The following is a 14,790-nucleotide window of genomic DNA, read 5'->3' on the forward strand; positions in this document are numbered from 1 at the left end:
TTTCTCTCTTCTGGCTTTGACACCCCTTCATTAAATGCAGTGTATGCGGTTTGTTTTAAGGGTACCATTCTATTTATTAACACGTTACTGTAGCTAATTAATTAACGTCTCTTGCCCTGCCAAACTGTGAGCTTGGTTGGAGCACAGGATATCATTTGTTTTGTTCAGTGCTCTTGTCCCAGCGGTATCTGAAAAAGGTGAGCGTTCAGTACTTATTTGTTAAATGAATATACAAACCTGAGCTTGAGAAGCGTAAGAATATAAAGAATTATGATGTTGTCCCTGTCCTCTGGGAGTTTGTGGTAAGAGTTGGAGAGAAAACCATATATGTGACAAACATGAAAAGATAATGAGAGAGCAAGGGATGGATACCAAATTGGTGACATAGTGTGAATTTAGGAAGAGGAGTGATTCCTGTGGTCTTAGGTGGTCTCAGAAAGTTCCATGGCACAGAGTAGAGGCATGTAGTAGAATGAACTCTGGACCAGTGGGTCACTTCACCTCTCTGAGCTTACTTCCTGCATTTGCATTTGTTGGATGCCTACTCTGGGTCAAGACTTGTGTTGAGAGCCAGGATTATAACACTGAACAAAACTGGTATAGTTCCCACCCTCACAGAGATTAGCAAGGAAGGCAGAGGTAAAACAAGCAGTGGTAATGAAGTCAAGGAGAGCTGTGCTCAAGGGTGTATGCCATGGGAGAGGGGAGTGACCCCAACCTTGTCTTGGTGTCTGAACAAGGCCTTCCGGAGAAATTGAAGCTTGCATGAGGCGAGAAGATGAACAAGACAGCATTTAACTGAGAGTGGGGTGGGGTAACTAGTGCTCTGAGCAGAGGGAGCAACATAAGGCATGATCCAGGAATTGGAGGTGGTCCAGGAGGCTGGAGCCAGGAAGGGATGGGGAGTGCAGTGCAGGATGAGGCTGATGAGGATGACAGAGGCCAGACTCTGAATTTGATCCTTATCCACAAGGCAATGGGAAGCCATTGGAGAATTTTAAGCAATAAGGCAGAGTTTTTTAAAAAGATCATTTGTATGGAGAAAGGATCAAAGGGTTAAGACTGGATGTGGCAGGACAGACAAGTGAAATAGGTGGATTCTAACATGTTCAGGTAAGGACAGGGTTTGGTGATGGATGGGTGAGGAGAAGACAAGAAAAAGAACGTGTCAAAGATGGCTCCCTAGTTTCTTGGCACCAACTGGAAATTCTAGAGGAGGAGAAGCTGTTTGGTAGGACAAATGATGAGAGTACTCAGAGGTGCTTGAGACAGCCAAGGAAAGATGTTGGCTTGGCAGTTGGAAATATTTGGACCTAGGCCTCAGGAAGAAAGTCTAGGACAAATATATGGATTTGGGGGTCTTTAAGGTATGGATTATAGTTAAAACTCTGGAGGTATTGAGTTCCCTCAGGGAGATTCGTAGGAGAGAAGTTCTAAAACAGGACCTGAATATGCCAGTAGTTAAGATGGAGGAAAAGGAATTGCCAAAAGAGACCAAGACGGAGTGACCGGGGAAGTAGGAGAAAAACCATCTATGTTGCTGGACTGGATGCTCTTTAAGGCTTCAGTCGGCTCTGACATTCTGTGGTCCTGCATGCAGAGCTGGGATTTGAGCCAGGTCTCAAAAGCAGAGCACATGGATAGGCCATGAGCATAGAGCAGGGCATTCCAAGGAATATTACTGTATCAGCCAAGGTTTCAACAAGAAACAGAGGACACACTCAAACTGAACAGTTTGAAGAAGTTTTAATAAAGAGGCTATTTACAAAGACGCAGAGCGGGTTTAGGGAATTCAGTAAGACAGAAATCTGGCACTAGTCACCACAGGGACCCTTCACCACCCCCAGGCCTGAAGTCAGCTAGATGGGAGAGCAGCTGTGTATAGAAAGGACCTTCTGGACCAACCTCCTTGTTCCCTGCCCTCTGGTTTCTTTGTAGAGCCTCCTGTTGGCCAAACATAAACCAGAGAGCAAGAGAGCCCATTCATGCAGTAAATACATTAGATTCCTGGGGCACAGAGCAAGGTGGGGAGTGGATGTGGAGGGGCAAACAAGATACTCAAACAATTATCTTGAAAAATGGAAATGTATGGGTAAGAAAGTGTATTAGGTTCCTATTGCTACTGTCACAAATTCAGTGGCTTAAAACAACAAGAATTTAGTATGTTACAGTTTTGGAGGTTGGAAATCCAAAACAGGTTTCACTGGGCTAACATCAAGGTGTCAGCAGGTCTGCACTCTCTTCTGAAAGCTCTAGAAAATAATCCATTTCCTTGCCTTTCCCAGCTCCTAGAGGGCAGTCACATTTCTTGGCTTTCACCCCCTTCCTCTCTCTTCAAAGCCAGCATCACCCTGACCCTCTGCTTCTATCATCATGTCTTCTCTGGCTCTTCTGCTTTCCGTTTCCATCTTTTAAGAGCCCCTGTGATTACATTGGGCTCACCCAGATAATCCAGGATAATCTCCCTATTTTAAGATCCTTGATTTAACCCACATGGTCCCTTTTGCCATGTAAAGTAACATATTCTTGGTCCTGAGGATTAGCATCTGGACATCTGTAGGGTGTCATTATTCTGCCTATCACAGAGAGCGAATAAGCCTTTTTGGCTGGAGTAGAGTAACTCCCTGGAGAAAGTAATGAAGACAGAAAACAGAAAGTGCATATTGAAGCCAAATTATGGGAGTTTTGGATGCTAGACTGTCTGAATTTTCATTCTGTAGACAAGAGGGGGCCATTGTTAAGTCCTTGCCCAGAGAAGTGGCTTGTTAGCAGTGTGAAGAAAGATGATCTGATTGTGGTGCACTGGTGGCTTAGAAGGAAGAACAGAAACCTTTCAAGATGTGATTAGAGTAATCCAGGCCCAAAGGACAAAGGTCCAAAACAAGAGTGACAGGAAGGCGTGGTGTGAAAAGTTCTGTTGCAGTAAGAGTCTACAGGAGATGCTAACCAAGTGGACATGAAAAGAAGAGGGAGACAGGCGCCTGGGTGGCTCAGTCAGTTAAGTGTCTGACTTTGGCTCTGGTCATGATCTCGTGGTTTGTGAGTTTGAGCCCTGTGTTGGGCTCTGTGCTGATATCTCAGAACCTGGAGCCTGCTTCAGATTCTGTGTCTCCCCCTCTCTCTGCCCCTCCTCTCTCTCTCTCTCTCTCTCTCTCTCTCTCTCTCTCTCTCGTAAATAAACATTAAAAAAAAGGTGGGGAAGAATCTGAGGGTGGTCCAAGTTTTTAATGTGAATGACTGATAGATTAATTGTATGATCTAGAAAATCAGGAGAGCAAGTCAGTTTCACAGGAAGATGTGAAATTGGGAGGATAGTTGTAGAATCCTGGAATAGAAACAAATAGAATCTTATCAGCTCTACAATACCACTGACTGTAAAACATCAATATTTTGTGTACCACTAAGGAAAAAATGCCGTCAATTAAAATATGATGCATTTTCTTAAAAGTATAATTTTGACTTTATTGAAAGAGCAGCTTTAGACTTGCACAGACTTTTTTGACATCTTTTAATTTACATATAACAAATTGCATATATTTATCTTTTAAAATTGCATATATTTAAAGTGTGCAGTTTGCTAAGTTTTAACATGCATGCACCTGTGAAATCATCACCACAATCAAGGTAGTGAACAAACATATGTATAGCTCAAAATTTTCCTCATACCCCTTCCGGATCCTCCCCTCTGCCCCTTGCTCCCTCTCTCTCTTCCATTCCCAAGCAGCTATTAATTTACTTTTCTGTCATATAGATTAGTTTACACTCTCTAGCATTTTAGTAAGTGGAGTCATACCATATGCATTCTTTTGGGTCTGGCTTCTTTCATTCAGCATAATTATTTTGATGTTCCTCCACGTTCTAGTGTGTTTCAGTAGTTCATTCCTTTTTACTTCTGATAGATTCCATTATGTAGATATACCACGATTTGTTTATGCATTGACCTACGAATGATCATTCAGTTTATTTACAGCTTTTGGTTTGAAATAAAGCTTCTATGAATACATTTTTTAAGTTATAGATCACCCTGGGCATAAAAAGGGAAAGTGCAAGTGAAACGAATTGGTTAGTATTCTTAAAAGTTCTTCACCTTTAGAGTTCAACCTTTGGGCCACTTTTTGATTCAGCCATTAATGTCTGTTTTTTTTCCACACAGTATCTCCTCTGTGCCATTTAGAGTAGTAATTGTTTCGGGGCGCTCAGGCGGCTAAGCAGCCTACTGCGGCTCAGGTCATGACCTCACGGTTTGTGAGTTCAATCCCCACATTGGGCTCTGAGCAGCTGTCAGTGTGGAACCTGCTTGAGATTCTCTCTTTCTTCCCCTCACTCTCTGCCCCTCCCCCACTTATGCATTCTCTCAGGATGGATAAATAAACTTAAAAAAAAAAAAGAGTGGTAATTTTTTTAAAAACCTATAAAAGAACTAAAAGGCATTAATGCTGGGCCCTTAACCCTGCTCTGTAATTATGTAGAGCTAGTTTAACCTGGGCCTTCCTTTGGGAGGGTTGCTAAACATGCCTGAGTCACCACCTCTCTCACTCCTTCTCCATTAGGTTTCAAAAGAGTGGTGCACTATTTTTTAAAGCCCTGCGGATTTTTTTTCCCAAATCCCTGACACCCATTCTTCTAGTTTTGAAGCTGGTGCTTTTGATATTTATGCATTCGTAGGCAATGTCAAGTACATCTTGACTGCTGCTGGGCCAACAGTAATCGTAGGATCATCCATTGTAAAACACATCTCAATTTCAGAATGTTAAATGTGGAAAACTGTGTAACTTTAAGTAGGATTGTTCAACCAGTTCATTTGATGGTTAAGGCCCTGGCAGATTTAGATCTATGCCCAGTGTCACATGATAAATAAGCGGTTGCAGAGACCAGAACAAAGTGCATATGATCCAATTGTTCTCTGATTTCAGTGGGATAGTTTTTGCAGGAGGGTTTTGTTTGTTTGTTTCACTGGACTATAGCAGTGGAAGCTTAAAAGAAGTCTGGCTAGGGACGTCTGGGTGGCTCAGTCGGTTAAGTGTCTGACTCTTAATTTCAGAGTCATGAGATCAAGCCCCACATTGGTCTCTGCATTGGGCGTGGAACCCGCTTAAGATTCTGTCTCTCTCCCTCTCCCTCTGCCCCTACTGGCACAGTGCCTGTGCTCTCCCATGCTCTCTCTCTCTTTCTCTCAAAAAAAAAAAAAAAAAAAAAAAAATCTGGCTGATGAGAGAGTTATGTTGTATATGGAAAAGACACCCAAGTAGAAAACCACAAACTTGAATGTGGTGAGCAGTTGAATTAATAAGAGAGGGGAGCAACATCCTAATAGCCCTTTAGTGGCTCACTTTCACCCAGTCTCTTCCCATGCCAACCCATTCTTCATTCTTACCTTTTGAATTACTTTCTATAAAAAAACAGCACTTGTCAGATCATTCCTTTACTTTAAAAATTTGTGGTGGGGGGGTGCCTGGGTGGCTCAGTCAGTTGAGCATCCAACTCTTGATTTTGGCTCAGGTTATGATTTCATGGTCCATGAGTTTGAGCCCTGAGTGCACCGTGCTGACAGTGCAGAGCCTGCTTGGTATTCTCTCACCCCCTCTCCTTCTGCCCCTACCCCCTCATGTTCTCTCTCTCTCAAATATAAACATTTTTTAAATTAAAAAAATAATAAATAATAAAAATAAAAATGTGTGGTGGCTCCCCATCTCCAACAGAATAAAGCCCAACGTCCTTGGCAAGACTCGTAGGGAAGGCCCTGCCCAAGTGTCCCTGTCTTGCCTTTATTTCCGTCCTCTCCCCATAGCACATCAACCCTTCACCAACATACCACCTACCTTCTTATCTTTGTGCCTTTGTCTATGCTGCTCTTTTCTCTGGAATAATCCTTCCCCACCCACACCCATCTATGGTCTTTTTCTTCAAATGCAACACCTTTTTCACAGTTTCCCCTCAACTCTCCACTTCTCTTACCTGATGATTATTTCCTCTTGTGTTTTTAATTTTTTTATAATGTTTATTTATTTTTGAGAGAAAGAGAAAGAGAGAGTGAGCAGGGGAGGAGCAGAGAGAGATGGAGACACAGAATCCAAAGCAGGCTCTGGGCTCTGTGCTGGCATTACAGAGCCCAACATGGGGCTCGAACTCACGAGCTGCAAGATCATGACCTGAACCAAAGTCGGATGTTCAACCGACTAAGCCACCCTGGTGCCTCCCTCTTGTGTTTTTAAACCTATTTAATCCTTCTGTTATAACACTTAACAAGTGGTGTTATCTCTATGCGGGTGTCTCACTGAACTGTGATCTTCTTGAAGGAAGGATCACATCTTATTTATCTTTATGTTGCTGCTGTCTAGACCCGTGCCTGACAAATGGTAGGCATACAGCAAATATTAATTGCCTTGAAAGATCTGATTGAGGTTAATACTGCCTAAGGAGAAACACAATCAGCTAAGTAAGCATCTTGCTATTTCCTAAATGCAATATTATCTTTCAAGAGGAGAGATGAAAAATCCTCTGCAGGAAAGACGGGATTGAGTAAAAATTTCATTTTGAGTGAAAGTTTAGGAGTGAGGTGGTATAAAAGAGTGGGTTGGAAGGAGAATGGACTAGAGGTATAACGAGATAGGGAGCATGACTAAGGAAACAAAAAGGAAATGGGACTAGGGGCTGCTGGGTGGCTCAGTCAGTTAAGCATCAGACTCTTGATTTCAGCTTAGTTCTTGATCTCAGGGTTGTGAGTTCAAGCCCATGTTGGGCTCTGCACTGGAAGTGAAGCCTACTTAAAAAAAAAAAAAAAAAAAAAAAAAGAAAAGGGGCTATGGGACTAGAAAGAGAAAAGAAGATGAGGGAAGAAGAAAAGAGAAACATGGAGAGAGTATGTAGTCAGGATTTTAGAATCTTAGATGAATTGCAGGGAGTTAATGAACAATGCTTTCTCACACGGACATTCCAGACTCTTTCCTGAATGAGCCCCATTTTGTATTCCTCACATCACTCTCTCCCTGAAAAGACACAAGTATGCTTCTTACAACGGCTTTACAATTGGTGCATTGTTTTTCACTGTTTTCTATGGAAAGCTGGAGGAGGCAGAGTAGTGTGGTAGAAAGGCTCTCTACTCCACTGGGAACCAGGACGCCTGGCACATGCCAGCTCTGGAGCCTCGAGCAAGGCACTTAGCCACCTTTGCCTCAGAATCTTCATCTGTAAAATGGGATATTAATATCTGTCCAGGATTCCTTTCTGGACCGCTTGGAAAGATCTAAATAAGTGAAAGAATGCATATGAAAACCCTTTGTAAGCTGTCCGGTTGCTCTGTGGAAGGAGGTGATATTACCTTTTCTTTGAATTATTCGTCCAATAAAGACTCCGTTGGCAGATAGCAGAGCCCTGTCTCCTGTCAATAAGTCCAGTTCGTGGAATAAAATAACAGTGTCTCTTTCTTATTTGTAGTATTCTGAAGTCCTGGGAAGCTGGTCTGTTTAAATGTTCATGACCCATGAGAAGGGCATATAAGAAACCATGGCACTCCCTTTTCAGAAAGAGCTGGAGAAATACAAGAACATCGATGAAGATGAGCTTCTTGGCAAACTCTCAGAAGAGGAACTGAAACAGTTGGAAAATGTTCTTGATGACCTAGATCCCAAGGTTAGTGACCTGGAACTGAAGCAGCGTGGGTCATGATAGTATGGGATAAGTGGTGTGGCTTGGTCATTAAACAATGGTAGAGAGATCCCTTAGCTCCAAATGCAAATTCTGGGGTCTTCCCCTGATTGGTTCTGGGTGATTCACTCTGACAAATTCATAAAGAACCTCAGTAGCCACATCTGTATAATACGGCAAACGTATTTCTCAAAAACCAATTTAATGTAAATAGTAAAAAATATTTTCCATTTCTTAAGAAAGGAACAGTCTGACTTAGGGAGGAAGAAAAGAAAGAGGGAAAGGGAACAAATCTTACCAAAGTTCTATTGTGAGGTCATACAGTCTACTGGGCACAGAAGCCATTGGAGTAAATTATATTATTCCCATTCAGGAGCGCCTGGGTGGCTCAGTCAGTTGAGTGTCTGACTTGATTTCGGCTCAGGTCATGATCCCACGGTCATGGGATCGAGCCCTGTGTCAGGCTCCATGCTGAGTGTGGAGCCTGCTTGGGATATTCTCTCTCTCTCTCTCTCTCTCTCTCTCTCTCTTTCTCATTCTCTGCCCCCTGCCCCTCCCTTTGCCCCTCCCCCACTTGTGCATGCTTTCTCTCTCTCTCTCTCTCTCTCTCTCAAACAAAATTAAAAAAATTAAAAATTAAAAAAATTAAAAAATTTTATTCCCATTTCATATATGAGGGGGACAAACTAGGAGAGGTAATTGATATAAGATCCCATATTAGTAAACACCAGAGGTGGTATTTAAACCAAGTCTTTACCCCCAAATACAGATCTGTTTTATATCTTATTTATAAAAACTGCATAAATAACTTGAAACCTTTGGTGATCTTACAGCAATGGATAGATTTGAGTTATTGTAACAACAATATCATGTAAATTTAAGTGGAGCTTCTAATATTTTTATCAGCTCTTGAAATGCTAAGTAGCTTGTTACAGTGTTTGTTTAGCAAACACTTTCTTCAGCCCTGATAGTGTTATCTTAAACTTAGAATCAGAGGCATCCAAAATAGTGGTTTTTACTATAAATAAAAATGTCGCTAAAAATTATTTATATGATATTTTGATAGGCCAGACATTGGATATTTTATTTACTTAAAAATTTTTTTTTAGTTTTGAAACTTAAGGAATCCCTAAGCTTCATCAAGCAAGTATCAGCATTTACCCTATTTGCTCACGTGCTTGGATGTTTTCCTAGGAGAGAGGCTAGAGATAGGAGAGGATAGCCATGTTGGCTCCTCATTAGTCTCCATATGCCTGCCTAGGAGCACATTGGGTACAGAGCTGGCCAAACCTAAGTGTGATCTGTGAGGAAGGAGGCCACAAAGGGTGGCTGGACTTTTGCCACCACATTCTAGAAAGCAGCTACAGAAGACTCAGAGGCTGCTCGAGCCGTTTATGTTCTGCCTGCACTCACTGGGAGCCTTCCTCTCAGCACAGGATGTTAGAGCAAGTAGGGCCTCAGAGACATGCCAGAGACCTCCGTCCTCAGTTCACGTATACGTCTCTGCACAGGTGCCCTGCCTCCCCAGTATCAGCAGGGCTGGGGTGGGGGGCGGGTAACAGAGCATCAGTAGGGCAAACACCTTCCTTCCTGCTCACACCTCTGTGTCATCAGAGCGCCCTGCTACCGGCTGGATTGCGACAGAAAGACCAGACACAGAAAGCAGCCACTGGCCCATTTGATCGTGAGCACCTCCTTATGTACCTGGAGAAGGAGGCTTTGGAACAGAAAGACAGGGAAGACTTTGTGCCCTTTACTGGAGAAAAGAAAGGTAAGGACCACAGGTACCACATCCTGGGACAAAGGGACTCTGGATACCTTGTCACAGGGGGTCCAGCAAGGGAACTGACCTGGAAGTGGGAAGGAAGCACAAGAACTGGATTCTTTATTAAAAGAATCATGGCTGGTAGAGATATGTCAGTGTATATTTGTCCAATCCTGTAGAATGTGCACCGCCATGAGCGAACCCTAATGTAATGTACGGACTTTGGGTGATAATGATGTCAATGTAGGTTCTTCAGTTATAACAAATGTACCACTCTGCTGCAGGATGTCGATGGGGGAGGGTTTATAAGTGTGGGACAAGGAGTATATTGGAACTCTCTGTACTGTGCTCTGTGAACCTAAAACTCCTCCAAAAAAATGATGTTTACTCAGCAAAAAAAAATACGGCAGAATATATAGGCTAAGTAAATGAATACTTAGAGTGTGATGGTACTCAAGTTAGTTCTATGAAAAATATCTTGAACCCCAAAGAAAAAGCTTTGGCAGTATGAGGTAGTGTCGTGCCTCAAAGGTTTATAGGCATTAGTGTGTTTCTCTTAGCCCAGTGCTTGACCAGCTGCAGACGCCCCTCAAGGCCTTTCTACTCCATGTCTAGGATAGCGGTGGCACCAGACCCCTAACCTGAGATGCTACCGTTAGAGACCAGTGCAGTCAACCATTCCCTCAGCCAGGATTTACCAGACACCAGGTGCTGGGGCCACAGTGAATAAGACCCTACCTTGCCCTCCAGGAGCTTACCGTCTAGTGAGAAAAGCATTGTGATCGTCCTGGTGAGGCTCTGAGGAGCAAAGGGATGTTTCTCCAAGACAAGGAAAACCCATCCTCCTTAGCTCTTAACCCTGGGCTCCCTTTTGGAGGAAAAATGGGTCCCAATAGCCTGTGCAGTTTCCACAGCTGCAGACAGTGACTTGGGCCCAAGGATACTCATGGAATCATTGGTAACCTCATGGCAACTACAGTCTTTTTAAAATGCAAATCAGATCATGTCACTCCCCTGCTTCAAGTCTCAAATCCTTACTGTGGTCCTCAGAGCCCTGGGAGAGCTCACCTTGCCCACCTCTCTAATCTCATTTCCCCTTCTCTTGCTAAGTCTTAGCCCCATTGTCGTTGTTCATTTCCCCAAATCTGCCAAGTTCCTTTCCCATCCCAGGGTCTTCTCATGGCCCCTTCCTTCTGACCCACATTCCCATTTCTCACATTCTAAACATCTCAGCTTAAATGTCAGGTCCTTGGGCTTTCCCTGACCTTCCCTTCTTTCTGCCATGACACTCATTTATTGCTTTCACGGCACTATCTCAGTGTTGTTCATCATTTTGTCTATTTACTTTGGGTTTGTGTGTTTCCCACATTGAGATCCCACAAGAGATCCCTACAGTGAGACTGTGTCTCTCTTGCATCCCAGCATAGAAACTGGCACTGGGGAGGCACTTGATAAACAGAGGTTCGAATGAATGCCACCTCAGAGCTGCTGTTCGGGGTCCTGGGGGGCAGGAGCATAGCTCCTCAGTTGGCATGAGTCAGAGCAACATCTGGCAGCCCTCTGAATTGTGCACATTTGATGCATCAGGCACCACTGATAACGTCAATTTACTAAGAAAGTGAAGTTGGACAGTGACAAATTGGGCAAATAACTAAGGAATACCATAGAAATATGGAGCTGTTTCTAAGGCAGTGTAACTGCTGTTGGATCGATTTCATTGTGAAAGAACAATTACAATGTCAAATCTTCAATAAAATCCCAATTAACATCCAATATTAGGATAGTGACAGAATAATAAGAGGAAAGTTGTGGTTGCTTCTTCTCAGAGTACAGGTCTGGGGGAGCAGCAATGGTAAAGTATCTCTTAATCCAGATTAATTTCCAGATGTTTCACATGGGAGTTAGGAGTCCAGGAGCAGTCTGAGTAGTAAATGGTAATACAGAAGGGGCACACAAATTGCATAGTGCTTAGGAGAAGGTTGACAAGCAACACAGTTGGACAAAATGAGCAGAGAGCAAGTTTCCAAACAGAGCGGAGGGATCAGAGCAGAGTCTGCAGCGCCCCTGGAAGGACCAGCAGATGACCTGGTCCCAGCTAACCAACTGGGAGCGGTGGGAGGCAATCATGAAAGCCTCAGAAGAGGGGCTGTACAACTTCAGTTCTGAATACCGTGTGCCCTGGGCCCTGAGGTTCCTGGGCCACATTTAACTTTCTGTGATGGTTTTATTCACTTAGAACATGATGTGTGATTGCCCCACCCTAAAAATGGATATGCACCAGCAGTTGTCCTAAATTTTGACAACTGGGGGCGACCTGTGTACCTGGTGTTTTGGGTAATCCTAAAAACTACCAGGAAGGAGAAATGTAGAAGCCTATTTGACTCTGGAATCAAGATCATCTGAGCCGCAAGGAAAATGCTTTGGGCTGCAGACACTATGAAAAATAAGTCTGGGATGAACCCTAGCATCTGAGATGTTATTGATTGGTTATTTTCTTTTTCATTTTCTATCTTCTAGTCATTCTCCTTGTATTTTTCATCATTCTCCAGTGTATTTTCCTTCTTTCTGGGAAATGTGGCAGTTTATGTGATGCTGAGGCAGGAAGCAGGTTGATGGTCAATGGTAGAGACCTTGACCCCAGATTGACCACAAGCAGTGGTGTCTCTCTAGGGTGCCCAGCTCTACCTAGTCCCTGTTAACATATGCAAGCATTTGAAGATCTGGTAAAGTATCAGGAAGTCTGTAGCCCCTGCAACCAGGGACATCTCTTGGAGAGGATTCATGAAGGAGAGTTACTGACTTTGGGTTTGACCTTTACCTTTCCAATGGGAGTAGGGAAGAGTGGCTAGCCATGGAGACCTAGAAACAGTGTTGGTCCCCATTGGCTGAAGCTGGAGCCAGCTGTCTGTTCTACCCAAGGGGACAGAGGAGAGGGCAATTGAAGGGTGTGTCTTTAGGGAACTCCAAAGATCAAAATGGAGGAGAACAATGTCAAAGATCATGCCAAGAAGTAAGAGCAGCTCCAAAAAAGAAACCATAAATCAAAAGCTGGAAGGAATTGGAAAAAAGTGCAAGTAGGTCTGGAGTATTGCTATGGCAGATCTGGAATGTCCTGGGTTTCCCTTTATGAGTCATTGCCCATGTGGGATGTGGGTGCGTTGACCTGGCTGAGTGTTAGGAGCAGGTAACATGCGATTCTCCCACTGATGTGATCATCAGTCCAGAGGTTGAGGCTGGTGAGGTAGGGCATAGATATCGACATATTCAGAAGTAAGTCAGGGTCAAAGTAAATGGAATCTGGCTGACAGAATGAAGCAGGAGTTGCTGGCAGAGTATGTGCATATGGGAAGCACAGAGTACCTTGCTGTTCACAGACCACCATAATTCTAAAAATGTCAACCCTGATTTCTCCCTTTAAATCTGACTTCCTTTGGTATGTTCTAGAGAGGTGGCTGTGTCCCCAGGTCACTACACTAGTCCAAGTGACCCTAGATACAGCATCAACATAGTAGTCAACAATATCAGTCTAGGGGGAAAAACTCTGGAAGAGCACCAGTTTGTCCCTCAGGAACCTCCAATTTGCAAGGTCCAAAGCAAGAACACAAATAGAAGTCCATGTGCCATTTTTTATATTTAAAAGCTAACCAACTGTTGGGGTGCCTGGGTGGCTCAGTTGATTAAGTGTCTGACTTCAGCTCAGGTCATGATTTTGCAGTTTGTGGGTTCGAGCCCCACATCAGGTTGTGCTGACAGCTCAGAGCCTGGAGCCTGCTTCAGATTCTGTGTCTCTGTCTCTGCCCTTCCCATGCTCAAGCTCTGTCTGTCTCTCAATAATAAATAAACGTTAAAAATTTTTTTGAAAAAAAGCTAACAAACTATTAAAATATGTTTTATACTGTGGGGTACCTGGGTCTTTCAGTTGGTTAGGCATCCAGCTCTTGATTTCAGCACAGGTTATGATCTCACAGTTCATGAGATTGGGCTCCGCGCTGACAGTGGAGAGCCTGTTTGGGATTCTCTTTCTCCCTCTCTCTCTGCCCTTGCCTGTTTTCATGCTCTTTCTCTCTCTCTAAAATAAACAAACTTAAAAAAATATATATGTTTGGGTCACCGGGTGGCTCAGTTAGTTAAGCATCTGACTACTGATTTCAGTTCAGGTCACAATCTCATGGTTCATGGGATTGAGCCCTGTGTCAGGCTCTATGCTGATAGCGCAGAGCCTGCTTGGATTTTCTCTCTCCCTGTGTCTTCCCCTCCCCTGTTCATGTATGCTCTCTTTCTCTCTCTCAAACTAAATAAATAAATAATACACACACACACACACACACACACACACACACACACACTGCTACAGATATACCTAGAAAGCCAGGATTCTTGGACTTCTAAAAGTTTCATGCAAGCATATGAGTCTGTCTTACACTGCTGGGCTTCAGCACACATATTTGACACCCAGCCTACATACCCAAGCTTCATCTATACTCACCCACAAATAGCCTCCTCTTGGCCTAGAGTGACACGGGGAAGGGATTCATGCAGGCCTTGGAAGCAGGTTTAGGTGTCTTTGGGCAGAGAATTCCAGGGTTCTAGATGCATGGAGCATGGTCTAGCAGGTGGCCTGGATTCTGGATGGTAATGTCCCTTTGACCCCATGACTCCTTCCTCGATATGGGGAGGAGGGAGATTGCAGGAGAGGAAGACCAGAGTGGGGCCCTCTAAAGTGTGGGGCCTGTGGCAGGACCTCTCTTGTCCAGGTATAAGGGCAATGGTGGCGATCAATGGTAGAGAGGTAAAAACTACCGTTTCCCTGTCTGTTTAAAGACTGTTGTCTCCTCACATCTTTGTGTTGCAAAACACAGGATTCCTCCTCTGACATTCCTTCCCTCTGATAGTGGATTAATGCTACTGCCATCCCAGCAATTAAGGAATCCCAATTGGGCATGCAACTTTTAGTGGCCAGAGCTGCATTGTCTGGTCAGTCCTTTTACCCTACCCTGGTCAGCAACACACAATGGTTATTGTTTTTCTTCTGATTTAAAGGGAGAGTCTTCATCCCCAAAGAAAAGCCCGTAGAAACTCGTAAAGAAGAAAAAGTGACCCTTGACCCAGAACTAGAAGAAGCTTTGGCCAGCGCCTCTGACACCGAACTCTATGATCTTGCAGGTTAGTCCTCAACTCTGGGAACCTTGCCTGTCTGGCTCTGTGACCTCCAGGCACTCACCGGCACCCCAGCAGCAGCCTTTGAGCTTCTCTGTAACTACTGATAAGGATTGCAATACCAGATTGTCTTCTGTTATTATGTGGCTGTAAGACTCAATGCAAGTGACTTAACCTCTCTGAGCAAACCTTACTTTGCTGTATGTGTCTCAGCTATAAAATTT

The 14,790-nt window shown here is 43.8% G+C and overlaps 1 protein-coding gene across 1 annotated transcript in view; it reads left to right on the forward strand.

Moving 5' to 3' along the window:
* The first annotated feature begins 7,434 nt into the window (after positions 1–7,434).
* The window catches only part of TMOD2 (tropomodulin 2), a 40,739-nt gene continuing 33,383 nt past the window's right edge, over positions 7,435–14,790 (forward strand). The window contains exons 1-3 of the mRNA XM_040492695.1: positions 7,435–7,629; positions 9,259–9,415; positions 14,450–14,572. Coding sequence (XP_040348629.1) covers positions 7,504–7,629; positions 9,259–9,415; positions 14,450–14,572 — 406 coding nt within the window. The 5' untranslated portion in view covers positions 7,435–7,503. The remainder of the gene's footprint in view (positions 7,630–9,258; positions 9,416–14,449; positions 14,573–14,790) is intronic.

The sequence above is a fragment of the Herpailurus yagouaroundi genome, unplaced genomic scaffold, assembly GCF_014898765.1.
Source record: "Herpailurus yagouaroundi ecotype Mexico unplaced genomic scaffold, PumYag 184, whole genome shotgun sequence".
NCBI lineage: Eukaryota > Metazoa > Chordata > Mammalia > Carnivora > Felidae > Herpailurus > Herpailurus yagouaroundi.